Below are 13,382 nucleotides of genomic sequence, written 5' to 3' on the forward strand. Positions count from 1 at the left end.
ACTAAAAATTCGACAAATTTAAAAACAAAAGTTTGTTTTTGGTATATTTTCAACAAGGAACTGTTTTTGGTATTTTTTTACCTTGTGTAAAATAAATAACAAATAAAAAACATTTTAATGCTAAAAAATCATAGAAGAATGTTTTGAATGGAAACATGATTTTTCTTATCTTTAAAATATAATTATAATTAAAGGTTTATGTAAAAAATTTTCAAAACTTTTAAAATTGTAGAGTATTTCCAAAGGAAGCATGCTTTTTGGTATTTTTTGGGCCCCTACTCGGTTTTCTTTATTTTCTTAACATTTTGTTACATTTGCTTTGCCATTCATATTTCTTTTTGTTTATTGTTGTTTCGAACAACAGCAGACACTTGCGAGCGTGGGGGGTCAGGGGTTCGGGGGCTCCAGAGCGCCAGAGGGAGAGGCAGATACAATGGCCACACTTTGACCCTGACTTTTAATGTGCACACTCGCCGTCCCGTCTGACTTCGACTTCTCTCTTATGCTAAATTATTGTTATTATTATGAATTGTGCTCCATGCATTTGCCTCGTTGTTTGCGCACATATTTCCCCGGTCCACCCCATCTAAGCATGATTCTTGTATGGCTAATTTGCCTCGGTAACTGGGAAATTTTCGCCCAAAGGAGCTATAAATAGCTCGCGTTTCTGCGAAAATGTGTTATATTTTTGTAATCCCATTTGAAAATTTGTTTTTTTAAAAAATACCAGAAAAAAGGATCGTTCACTTTTCATAAGAATATTTTTATAAAAAGCAAAATAATTGTAAATAAATAAAAAAAATAAAGCAGCAGAACTACTTACTCCAAAAAATTCTTAAGAATTCGCGTGGTACAAAGGTACCTTTATATCTAGTTAGACACAAATTCAATTGTCTTTCTTACCAACTAAAATCTTAAGAATTCGCGTGGTGTAAATATATCTTAATATCTCGATCGCTTCTGTGAGTTCCTTGCCAAACTATTAATTAAAACCTATAGAATTCGCGTGGCGTGAGTTTCTTATCAAACTATTCACTCAATTAAAATCTGAAGAATTCGCGTGATGTAAATACATAATTATACCTCGATTTTAATGAAAGAGTGTGACCCTTTCTCTAGATTCATTTAATTTAAAGTATGTATGTATACATTTTATGTAAAGTATCTGTGTGTATGGAACATTTTTTTTTTTATTTATTTGTAACTTATTTTAGCTATTTTTGTATAAGCTGTACACGCGGCGCACTAATTGTGGCAAGCTCTTCTTTGACCTTTTTGTGAATAGAGTGCGTTGGTGCACGTCTAAAAAAAAGTGCTGCAACGCAATTGCAACCAACATATTAGGGATTTAAACTCTAATCAGCCTAAAAGTATGCCACTTTAACAAGAAAACTAAAAAATGCATTCTGTTTTAAAAAATGATATAATAAAAAAGTGAAATAAGTTTATAAGAGAGTAATTAAATTTAAAAATCAATTTAAAATTTTGATATTTAAATTTATGATATTTAAAATTTCTAATCTAATTTCTAATTTTTAAAAAATCATGTATTTATAAAGAATAAATGTTCCGTTGAAAATCGTTTAAATAGAATATCCATAGATACAATATTTTTCAAATTTAAAAAATGTTTTAAGTATTAATTGAAAGATTTTATGATAGCCTGCAAGAGATTATAAAATATGTTCCAAAACACATTTTTAAAGAAGGAAATGCAAAAATATTTATAAGAATATAGTACTCTTTATACAGTAAATTCCTGGTGTTTTTTTTATACTTTTCAAATATATTCCCATGGACTTTTTAATATGCTTCAGATAAAAATTCGAGAGTCATTTAAAATTGTATATTTCTTTTTTATTATTAGGTATTTCGAGTTACCTTATCCAGAGAATGGGATACAACTAGTTCAAGTCATGCTTTCTTAATACTACGAAAATAAAAAGGTTTGGTTACAAAAAAAAAGTAAAGGAATTAACAAACGTCGGGATCTGCGGATGATCTTTCAAGGATCCCTAGATGATCGCTGACTGCAGATGGCATATTATTTATGGCTCCCTTGGTGACTTCTTCAAGCGATCACCAGTGTTGACCCTCCATAAGCACTGCCCCAACTAAGCATTGCGGACGCCGCGCAGCTCTTTGTCGGCCTTCTTGAGGGTGATGAAGTTGTTCAGCGCCTTGACGCGCAACTTGGACCAGACCATGAAGTTGCCCAGTCCCAAGATGGTGGCCGCATGCAGGGCAGCTGCCTCGGGATACAAGACGGTGGCACAGCCCAGGCCCGATGGCAGGTTCAGGCTGGACCACACGTCCACCTGCATGTTGTCCGACTTGACGGGCGGGCAGTTGATCACCGGATAGTTGGTGCTGCCGGAGACGACGGGGCCCAGGCCATTGGAGCGGCCAGCGACGGCCACAAAGATGAGGTTGCTCATCACCGACTCGTACTCGCGCACAATGCGCAGCGTCTCCTCGGGTCCCTTGTGGGCGGAAGTCACCCGGAGCTCCACATTCAGGCCGAGGGATCGACAGCTGGTGGCTATCTTCTCGCTGTGCGAAGTGTCCGAGGCACTGCCCATGAGGACGACGACCAGATGATCCTTCTTGGGCACAATGTCGGCCAATTGCTCGGCCACCCAGATGAAGTTCCGCTTGACCGTGTCCAAGTCGCTGGCCGTCACCGAGGCCAGGTTGCGGTACACCTGCTTGTCCACCATCAGCCGCTTGTCGCCCGCCGGCCACAGGCGCCACGAGTCCGAGTCTATGATGTCGGCCAGCACTATGTTGCCATCGTCGCAGATGCCGAACTCCACCTTCATGTCGATCAGGGCACAGTTCTTGGTCTGCCACGCCCGCTCGAGGATCTCGAAGACCAGCAGGGTGGTCCGGCGCATTATGTCCACCTCATCCTGGCCTGTTTGGGGGCAGAGTTCCTGTGTTAGTTGAATATTTACAAAGGGATTGACGTGACTCACCAATCACCAGGCCATTCAGCTCGAACTTGGCGGAGACAATCTGCTCCTCGCTCCACTGGGGATCGTGGTTGGCATCGTCCTTGAAGAAAGTCTCCTGTTTGGGCGGGGAGAATCTGTAAAGTGCAGTTGGATTGGAATTTATTGACTTTAGGCGAGTTTTAGATTTTCTACTATTCAAAAACTTAATTCTTTTAAAATATTTATGGCCTACTTATTTTTTTAAAATGAAGAAATGTATTTTAAAATCCTTTAAGCAGGTTATTTATGCCTTTCTTTAATATTTTTTATCAAAATATATTGTTTTAAATGGTTATTAAACTTTGAATACTCATTTTTATAATAAATAAAGAATATAATTTATTATTTCCCTAGCATTTTTATAAAAATATATATTTTTCTATATGTTTAACAGTGATTATTTTAACAAATAAATAATAATAAATAACATTATTATTAAATTTTTATAAAATATATTTATTGATAAGGTTTTTTACCTTTTTAATGGTAATTTATTTATTGTTATTTGTATTTTAAAAAATTTAATTTAAAAAAATATTTATTCAATTTTTTTAAAGGTAATATTTTTTTTCATAGAAAAAAGTTATATTTTTATATGGTTTATTATATTTGTAATGGTAAGTTTAATAAAAACATATATTTTTATATGGATTATTAAATTTTTGTTTAGGGTCACCAAAATGTAAAAATAAATATAAAGCGATCAAAATGCAGTCGCTATAAGATTTTAAAAACAAAATAAATAAATAACAAAAAAAAATAATGAATTATTGCTAATGAAGTGTACTCATTTTAAAATTAAAAAGATAAAGACACTGAGAGACATGTGGTACTTTTCGAATAATAAAAAAAATTCCAATTAGGATGCCTTTAATTACCTAACTTTCGACTAACTTTTTTAATTTATTTCTAAATAATTATGTAAAACTGGGTTCACAGATAAAAATGGTTTTTTAATGCATATATAAAATCATAAGTACTTGAGCGATACACCTTATGCTATAGGTTTCATTAAAATAACCTGATTTCCATGAAAAGAAAAGAAACATAGCACTACGCATTCTGTCTAATTTGAGGTGGCTTTTAATCTAGCCCACTGCCACTGGATAGAAAACCCCCCTGGAGGCGGATCAAAGCCACAAAAAGGCCTGTTGCCTTGGCATGGCATCTAATGACACGGACGCTGCGCTATGACGAAAATCCGGCTCGAATTACGGACCCCGCGATTCGATTTTGATGACTTTAGCCGTGTGTGAACATGGAAATGTACATAGCTATCTGGGCTTATCAGCGAGTGTTGACCCTGCCGCAGTGCATCGATTGCAGTTTAACTTGTTTACCGCAACCGCGCCCAGATAACAGAGATCGAGTCGGCTCGTTTTCGAATGGATCGGATCAGATCGGATCGGTTGCGATGGGATGGGATGGAGTGATAACCCCGGGCGGAGACGTAGGTACTCCCACTGTTGCTATACCAACCTGTAGCCCTCGGGCACGCCGACATTGCGCTTGAGGAACGAGCCGGTGGCCAGGCGCCGGGTCACCCACTCAATGGGTATCATCTGGCACTTGCGGGCGATGAAGGCCTTCGAGCCGCACTGCTTCACATAGGCGGTGCGGATTCCTGGGGGGAAACATAGAAGTATTCAAGGAAATAGTTAGTTGATAAAGTTGATAAAATAATAATAACATTATAATGTTATGAAAATAATAATAATAAATATATTAGATATGTTATAATAATTTATATAATAATAGCACTGGTAATTATATCAAATGTATTATAATAATTAATATATAATAATCTGTAAGGAAAGTTTAAAGTATATTTTTTACAAAAGGTATTTAGTATTACAATAATAATAGCATAGTTATCTTTTAAAACGTTTAAAATAATATATTTTGAGTACTAAAAAAAAATTATATTTATTGGAAAAATATGTTTATTGTAAATTTTGTAGTTATATGTTTTATTAAATTAGATGGCCATATATTTTGTTCTAAAAAAATTTGTGTATGTGAACAAAATTTCATAAGCTCTATATAAAAATTGATTAAATCAAGATAACGATTTTTCATTTATATATTAAATCTATACCATAATTTTGTAAACTCTTTGTATAAATTATTATCATTATTATATATATATACTTTGAATCTACATATACATAATATAATTTTAAAATCTTTATATACCTATTTCTGGAAAATATTTTAAGAAACATGCTTCTAATTTAATAAGTCCATTAAAATATTATAATTTATTTAAGTATGTATACATGCATGATATAATATACATAATATAATGATTATACATGAATATATATACCTTCCGTACCATCGAAAAATAAACTAACTACTTAAATTAAAAGGTAAACTTTTAGATAAGGTCGATCACTTTCAAAAATATTTGTATAAATTTAAATAATAATTATTGAAAAGACATTATTTTTTAAAGCAAAATTATAAGAGATCCTTTCCTTTGTTAAATAGATGTTATCAAAATTATTAACTATACATTTAAAATTAAAAAAAAACCTAAAAACTAGCCGTTTCTGATTGAAAAAATCATTTTTTAATGGATAAACTTCCCAGTGGATCCAAGAACTTCTTGGAAATTTACTCACCGGCCTCGTTGAGCAACCGGAAGACCTGTCCGTTGGTGGTGTTGGAGATCTCCGCCTTGCCCGCCAGGTCGTGGGCCTTGACACCATCGCCGGCGGTGATGCGATCCTTGCTGAGGAGCAGGCACAGGCCCGGCTGCTCGGGCAGGTCGTACACCTGCTTGGTCTTGCCCTCGATGATGACCTTTCCGAGCTTGTAGCCCTCAACTGTGGAAATTTCAAATACACTTTCAGTTCAGAGCATATATTAGGCGGTAAAAAGCATAAACACAATTATAATCTTGAGTTTGGCAAGCGAAAAAGCTGTCTTGTTTACAAAACTGCTGAATACGGGTCAATAAACAGCTCTGCAAAATCAGATTAGCACCATATTAGATTGTTCATGTTGTTTTCAATAAATTTAAATTGGACAAGCGGTAAATATTATTAGTAATTAATTAATACATTTAAAAAGGTATATTTAATGAACACACTAACAGAAGATCTATTATTTTTTGCACTATTTTAAATTTTAAAACAGATGGAGGATATACTATTGTCACCGCTTACTAAAACATTGAAATTCACTGATTAACTCATGAAAAAGAATCTGAAAGTAAGCGTTTTTTGAGGCATTTATTTCAAAAGTATTGGGATAATATTTTTTCATTTTTGATCTGGTTGATTATAATTTTTATTTAAAAAATCCTGGGATTTTTTTTTCTTTTCTTTTTATTTATATTAAAAAATGTAGTTTTCGTATGGAACTATTTTAATCTACTTGAAAAGTAGTACTGAGATTTTTGTTATTTGTGAAGTTCCAAGATCAAAAATCAATATATTTTTTCTTGTTTAGGTCTTTAATAAAATTGATAAGAATATTACGAATAATAACTAAATGTTCTACCTCTCTCTTAAAGACTTTATCCCTGTTTATGAGTCTCAAATCCCTAGCAATCCCTAAGAACTATAAATTTAGGGATATATAGGAGTTGTTTCACTCCCCTGAGGTATTTTTCCCTAAGTTCTGATAATATTTACGTTCGCAGAACCGCAGGACGGTGTGAATCTGATATTCTGGAGCTGCTTACTCGGCTCTGGGGCCTGCTTTTGCAGGGGGCAACCCGAGATCTGGATGACTTACTCGATGTGGTCGTGGTGGCTGCGGTGGACATCTCGTCTAGCCCTCAGAATCGCCTTTCGGAATCGAAATTAAACCCAATTGACGGCTGCTGTTTCACGTGTTGCGCGCTCTGCTTTGTGCTCGCTGTTCGCTTGTGCTTTGCTCTTGCTTTTGCTTTCGCCCCTCTCCGCTGCTTTTCAGCTTTTCTGCTTTTATGTGTTGTTCCTCGGACGTTCCGTAAACTCCGCCGTTCGTCTGCGTCGAAGAATCGCTCCACAGCAACTGAGCGCCAGCAGAATCGCCGGCGCGACTTTATGGCTCGGTTTTCTTATCGCCGAAACCCCCACCCATACACAGAGATCGTGCGAGCGTGGGCCCGTGTGTGTGCGTGCGTGTGTGCGGGCTTGGAAACGCGTCTATAATGCTGATCTGTAATACCCTGCGATTTCCGAGTTGCTGGCTTATCTAAGGATTCATTTTTGGTATACTGTAAAGCTATATTTTTTGCCTCAAGCATCTGACACTTCGTAGGTCTGGTGACTAGCCTTCACTTTTTACCCGTTTTTCTGTGCTTGGCAGCCCTTTTTTTCCAGCTGGTGACTAGTCACCTGATGGTGACATTTCTTTTTAGCCGTTTTTTGGTCTTGGTGAACCTTTTTCCTTCTATTGGTGACCCAATTCCTTTTTCTATATGCTTTTACAGCCTCTTGGTGACCGATTTGCTTTTTCCTGCATGATTCTGCATCGCCTTGGTGACCCAATTCTCTGTCCTGGATGATTGTAAGTCCTCCTGCATCTGGAAACTTATTTATCCTCTTGATGAGATCTGTTCTCTCTGTTAGTGACCTTTTTTCAATTCATGGTGATAAACTTGAGTTTATATTCGCTTTTATGTTCTTGGTGACCTTTTTTCTTCGATTGGTGATCCAATTATTCACCCTGGAGGCTTCTACAACATCTTGGTGACCCAATTCTTTCATCTGGAAGTTTTCTTATGGTATTGTCAACCTTTTTCTTCCTGTTTGGTGAGTATCAGCGTACAATTTCACATTTTGGTGACCCCAAATACATTATATTTTCAGTGGACTTGGGTTTTTCACTTGAAATCCTTAGAAATGAATTTCTGCGTCGTTTAGAGGATCTGTTCGACTAAAGAACCTTCTCAAAGTATTTTCCCTTTGCAGAGCAACAATAATCACTTGGCAAAAATGACTTTTCCATGTGTTGTGTGTGTTTATTTCAGTTGCTTAGTGTTTTGGTCCTTGTGCATCCTTTTGTAAAGTGTAAGTAATGTAGTGTATAATGCTGCTGGGTATTTGCCTTCGAACTTTGAAAGTTGCCTGGGTAGGTTTTGCGAATAATTTTTGGGTGTTGTCCTAAAGTCTTCTTGAAAAAACACCCCTTTATAAGGTGGGCTTGTGTGTGTAGCTTTTCTTTTCCCATGGATCGGAGTAGTGTCTGCAATCCTACTCGACCAATTCGCCATTCAGCGTGGGAAACTCCAGGACAGGCAGAATCTTGCGCTGCTGCTGCTGCTGCTGGCTGCCCTCGTCCATCAGTTTCTGTATGAGATTTGCGATGTCCTCGCGTTTCTTGGTCACCGTGAGCAGGTCAAACCACTCGGTGAGCTCAGTGATCGGTAGCCTATAGTCTCTGATGGGTTTGGTGAAGAACTGCTCCACATACTGCAGCACATACAGGCCACAATCCGTGAGATTCTTCTGCTGCGGCACCTCGACCCGATGACCGGGCATGTTGTCCTTGTTGAAGACGTGCGCCTGACCATTGGGATTCTTGGCGCGGTACTCGCAGGTCAGATAATCCCGCAGTATGGCAATCACCCGATGACGGATGGTGAGCGCCAAGGAGTCGAAAATGAGGATCACAGGTTGTTTTATGGGCCCATCGTCCTGCATCCCAGCTCCCTCCTCATAGGCCACCGGTCCGCTGAGACCGGGAAAGCATATAATGGCCAGAATCCAATGGGCCTGCTCGTTGAATGGTATGATTATGAAGTCCTTATTGAATATGTCCACTGTTCTGGTCCATTTCTGGACCCTCTCGTGCCGCTTCTGGGCCGCCGTCTGCTTGGCATTGATGGGACGCGTAATTGTGGTCAATCGCTTGTGGAAGAATGTGCTAAAGATGTGCGTCCTTTCGCGCTGGCCCTCCGGGATGACATTGTTCTTCAGCCAGCACAGATAGAAGTCGATGATGATGTCGTTGAGATAGCTGCCGCGACTGAGGCACATGTAGTCCTTCATGCCGATGCTCAGGGCCCCGGTTCCCGTGGGCGGATACATAAGCAGGGTGAGATTCTCATCGGTGGACAGGCGACTTTCGGCGGCCCGCTCGCCCTCCTCCGTTTGCCCCTCCGCGGCACTGGTCTCCTCATCCTCGCTGCTGCTCAGCAGCACCACAGTGTCATCGTCATCAAAGTCCCTGCTCAGATTCCAGTTGCGATTCCTGCGCAGGCGGCTTAGCTCAGCCTTCTCTGCCGGCGTTTTCGGTGGTTCACTGGCGGTACTGTCAGCTAGCCAGGATTGGGCAGACGAACGTGCCTTTGAGTCGTTCAATCTGTGAGCAGAGAAGCTGGCGAATAGGCTGCAACTTGGCGCCTCCTCCAGAGATTGCTTCAGGAGTTGCAGCCTGTGGGTCACAAATTTTTCCTTTGGCGTATGGGAGCTTTCGTCTAGAGAGCTGCTTCTCTTGGAGTTACGCGGCTGAGTTATCGGAAAACCAAAGCTAAAGGGTTTTCCATCCACGGAGCTGCTTTCTTTGGCTTTCTGCGACTGGCTGCCAAGGGTGTCCCTTGAAGCATGGGGCTTTTCATCCACATACTTGCCTTCCTTGGGTTTCTCCGACTGAATGAGCTGGGAACCAAGTTTGTCCCCTGGCGTATGGCAACTTCCCTCTGTATAGCTGCTTTGCTTGGATTTCTCCGGCTGGAAACCAACTGTGGAGCAGCCTTCTCTGGTCTTCTCCAACTGCGAGCCATGTTTGTCCCTAGAAGTATGCGAATTTCCACTCGTAGAGCAGCCTTCTTTGGTTTTCTCCGACTGCATGATCTGGGAAGCTTGGTTCTCCTTTGGAGCAGCTGGTTTCTCGCCTGTGCTGGACCTGGACCTGTGCTTCTTATGCTTCTTGTGCTTCCTGCTTTTGCCAGCTTCGGCCTCCGCCTCTTGGAGTCGCTTTGCCTCAGTAGACTGGTGACTATGGCCATCTCTTGATTTGCCACTTGAAGAACGCCTTTTCTTGTGCTTCTTGGGCTTGCGAGCCTCGGAACCACCGGGCGAGGCTGCATTGCCACTTGAGGAGCGCTGCCTGCGCTTCTTGCTGCTCCTGGGAGCCTCGGCAGCCTGCTGGTTGCCATTGATGTCCTCCGGAGCAGCTGGACCGCCCCTGAGATCAGTGGCAACCGGGATCTGGGTGGCTTCAGCAGCCCCTGCGGCTGACTTCTTTGCCTGATGCCTGATTTCGTTGTACACCTTCTCGGTGTTCTTGACCAACTCGCCGGCGGCCTCGGTCATGATGAAGCCCACACAGACCACCACATGGAAGGTGCCCTCGTACTTCTCCATGGCATCGATGGTGGTCCCCTCGTCGAACTGGACGCCCGTCTCGCGCAGCAGATCCTGCACCGTGCACGACGAGCTGGGCAGCGTGAAGGTGATGACGTACTGCTTCAGGCTCTCCAGGATCACCAGCATGCGGGCACTGCGCCTGTCCGCATCGCGGCCAGCTCGATTGATCAGCAACTGCCGCGATATGATGATGTAGTCGTTGAGGGCGATCCGACGCACCGCCTTGATGGCCGGGATCTTGGCCTCCTGCTCGGGCGTGCCGAACAAATCAATGGGCGACAGGGGACGTCGCCGCTTCAGGATTCGATCCATTTCCATAGCCTCTGCGGTTATTGCGGCCAAGGGATCATACTGCTCCGCAATGGAATCTGAAATTTCTGGAATCGATTGAAATGTCCCGGGCTGCTAGGGGTTTTTTTACGGGGTTTTGGGGCAAAAGTTTTTGAACACTGGCCAAATGGAATTTTGGCGATCTCTCTACACACTCCCCTGGGTCACTTACCTCCAGCGGCGATTGCGGTTTCCCCGACTCCTGGCCCGCCAAATAGTTGGGTTTTCCTCGCTGCAGACGTTTTATAAACGGCGTCCCACTTTCAAAGTGCTGCATCCAAAACATCTGTGCGAGCAACTATCGTATATCCGGGCATATCGATAGTTTTGGGTGAATCGTAAACACTGCAGTCCGCGGCTTTTTTAGGGTATCTTACGAAACATATCGATAGGCCGTTTTCCAAATGGCTTCAGTGGGTTTCGATAGGTAAAGGAATTCGAATTTGCATTCGAAAGGTACAGTCTGCACATTTCTCTTACGTTTTTCTTCTATTTTCCATGTTTTTACCTTCAAGAAAATGTTTATAATTTTTTAAATCGTTGGGTTTGAGTTTACTTATAGTCAGGCTCTGAAAATAACAGTTTTTTAAGATTTTGTTGCTTTTCTCTGGGAAAATTGACTGATTTCGAAAGGTTCTAAGAATGGAATTTGCAATGAAGAGGTACATTTTTCTTCTATTTTCCCTCTCTTTACCACCAAAAAAGGTTTCCTTTTCTTTTTTGGAAGTCGTTAGTTTTGAATTTTCTTATAATCAGGTCTAAAAATAACAGTTTTGTAAGATTTGATTGCTTTTCCTTTGCAAAATTGACTGACTTTAAACTTATTGTAAAGTGTTTTCTTTTTATTTTGGCTAATTTTGTACTCCTCTTGTGGAAAAATGTAAAAAGTATGTTATTTTGGACTAAGAACACATTAAATCATACTAGTCTTTCAAATAATGTTTATTTTTGTGGAGAGATAATATTATTTTACTACCTTTTAAATAAACTTAGTTTTCTTTCCAAAACTAAACAAATTTAACAGTTTTTGTTGTACTAATGTATGTAAATTACCTATTAGTTTAATTTTTAATTTATTTAAATAAATTTATTTGTAACGTACTTGACAAGGCAAAGGTGCAAGTTCAATCCCTCAAGTTTTTTTTTTACTTGAAATAAATAAGAGTGTCTGCCGGAAACTGTGCCTTCGAAATATTTCCTACATTTGCAATTACTTATTATTGTTTTGCGTCCATCAGCCGTCCACTCGTCCACCTGTCCGACTTTCTAGTCGTCAGCCCCACCACACGGATCGCTCAGAGATAACTTAATCGTAATGTAAACAAAAATATTTTTGTTTTTGCTTTGTTTCAAGACTGTCTTTATAAAAATAAAACGCCGCCCCACACACGTTTTCCGCAGGTCAAAGGGCGACGGGATTTCGCAATCGCATCGGTTGCCAAGTGCAAAATCGCCTCTAAATCATATCTCGCTGGGCTGTCAGCCAGTTTGCCAAGTATTTCGGGTTTGTTCTGCTTCCTTGGCTCCCAGGAAGAGGAAATCACCGAGAGAATCATGGCACTGTTTTTACATTTTAGCTTGTGTATTAAACAGCAGTAACTTAAAGGTGTAATTTTTGCACACACAAAAAAATGTTGGGTAAAAGTGACTAATATAATAATTTTGATCCCAATGTAAAAAATTAACAATTTTATCAACAAAATTGTTACTTTTCCAACAAGAAAGTATTTGCAATTAACTTTTTTATGGTAGGTTTGCTATTAAATAGTAAACTAAGCAACAAAAAATTATATACCACTTTTTTTTAACATTTTTGGAAGAAATAATTTATAAATTTTTGTTTTATAGTTTGTTTAAATTTTCTTTTATATAATTTTTACTTTAATCTAAAAAACAGAATTTAAACCTTTAAAATGTATGTTATTTTAATTTTTGAAACGTTTATTTTTCGTTTTACCTACTTAAAAAATAAAAAAACTGTCTAACAAATTTGAGAAAATAATACTAAATATTATTATTTTAATATATCATTTAAAAAATATAAATTTATAAGATAAGCAACATAGTTTTAAAATATGTGAAGCCTAACAACTGGGCTTAGACATTTTAAAACGTTTTTGCCCATCTTATTTATATTCAATTTTTTCAAATTTGTTCTCTTTCGATTTTATTTAACACAGACAAGATTTTATAGGCATACGTTGTTATTATTTCTTGCAGTGTAAATTATTTATTTTAACGTTTTACAATTTTAATAGAATACGTCAGAAATTAAATTAGGCACAGAGAAATTTATATTTGGTCTTAAAATTAAATATTTCAATGCGACAGAAAAGCAAATATTTAATACGAAAAAATTCTATTTGATTTTAAAAATAAGTACTTTTTCTATAAAAAATTGCATGTATAAATTTAAAAAAATATATAATTTTGTAGTTATTGTATACATATTTATAATAATAATAATAATAATATAATTTGTATACGTTTATTTTTTTATTTTAATTTAACTTATTATTTGTTGTTGTTTGTTTTCATATTAGTCTATTTTTTTCACATTTCTTTAAATTATTATTTTTGTTTATAAATATTTACCTTGTTTGCTGTGTGACAGACAAACTTGTTGCTTTTTCACTTGAATTGTGTTAATACAATTATTTTTCCGCAGTTGAATTCCCCTTGTCACCTTGCCACCAGCAGGGACACCAACCAATAGGGGTGCCCCCGCATTGCGGACACGAACCCG

General features: G+C 38.7%; 2 protein-coding genes across 3 annotated transcripts; both read right to left on the reverse strand.

Moving 5' to 3' along the window:
* Positions 1–1,835: 1,835 nt before the first annotated feature.
* On the reverse strand, positions 1,836–7,009 carry LOC108036294 (bifunctional phosphoribosylaminoimidazole carboxylase/phosphoribosylaminoimidazole succinocarboxamide synthetase). Its single transcript, XM_017112308.3, has 5 exons — positions 6,744–7,009; positions 5,624–5,827; positions 4,476–4,620; positions 2,979–3,091; positions 1,836–2,917 (listed from the first exon to the last, which is right to left on the reverse strand). Exons 1-5 carry the CDS (start codon positions 6,772–6,774, stop codon positions 2,115–2,117), a joined length of 1,296 nt encoding a protein of 431 aa, XP_016967797.1. The 5' UTR covers positions 6,775–7,009; the 3' UTR covers positions 1,836–2,114.
* A 926-nt stretch (positions 7,010–7,935) lies between these two features.
* LOC108036389 (uncharacterized) lies at positions 7,936–13,323 on the reverse strand. 2 transcript variants are annotated; one of them, XM_017112499.3, is made up of 3 exons: positions 13,232–13,323; positions 10,809–11,144; positions 7,936–10,674 (listed from the first exon to the last, which is right to left on the reverse strand). In XM_017112499.3, the coding sequence occupies exon 3, from the start codon at positions 10,622–10,624 to the stop codon at positions 8,189–8,191; it is 2,436 nt and encodes an 811-aa protein (XP_016967988.1). In that variant the 5' UTR covers positions 10,625–10,674; positions 10,809–11,144; positions 13,232–13,323; the 3' UTR covers positions 7,936–8,188. The 2 variants fall into 2 exon arrangements, with proteins under 2 accessions (XP_016967988.1, XP_016967997.1); XM_017112508.3 differs by lacking the exon at positions 13,232–13,323 and having other exon boundaries at positions 7,936–10,683; positions 10,809–11,104.
* Positions 13,324–13,382: the final 59 nt, after the last annotated feature.

The sequence above is a fragment of the Drosophila biarmipes genome, chromosome X, assembly GCF_025231255.1.
Source record: "Drosophila biarmipes strain raj3 chromosome X, RU_DBia_V1.1, whole genome shotgun sequence".
NCBI classification, from domain to species: domain Eukaryota; kingdom Metazoa; phylum Arthropoda; class Insecta; order Diptera; family Drosophilidae; genus Drosophila; species Drosophila biarmipes.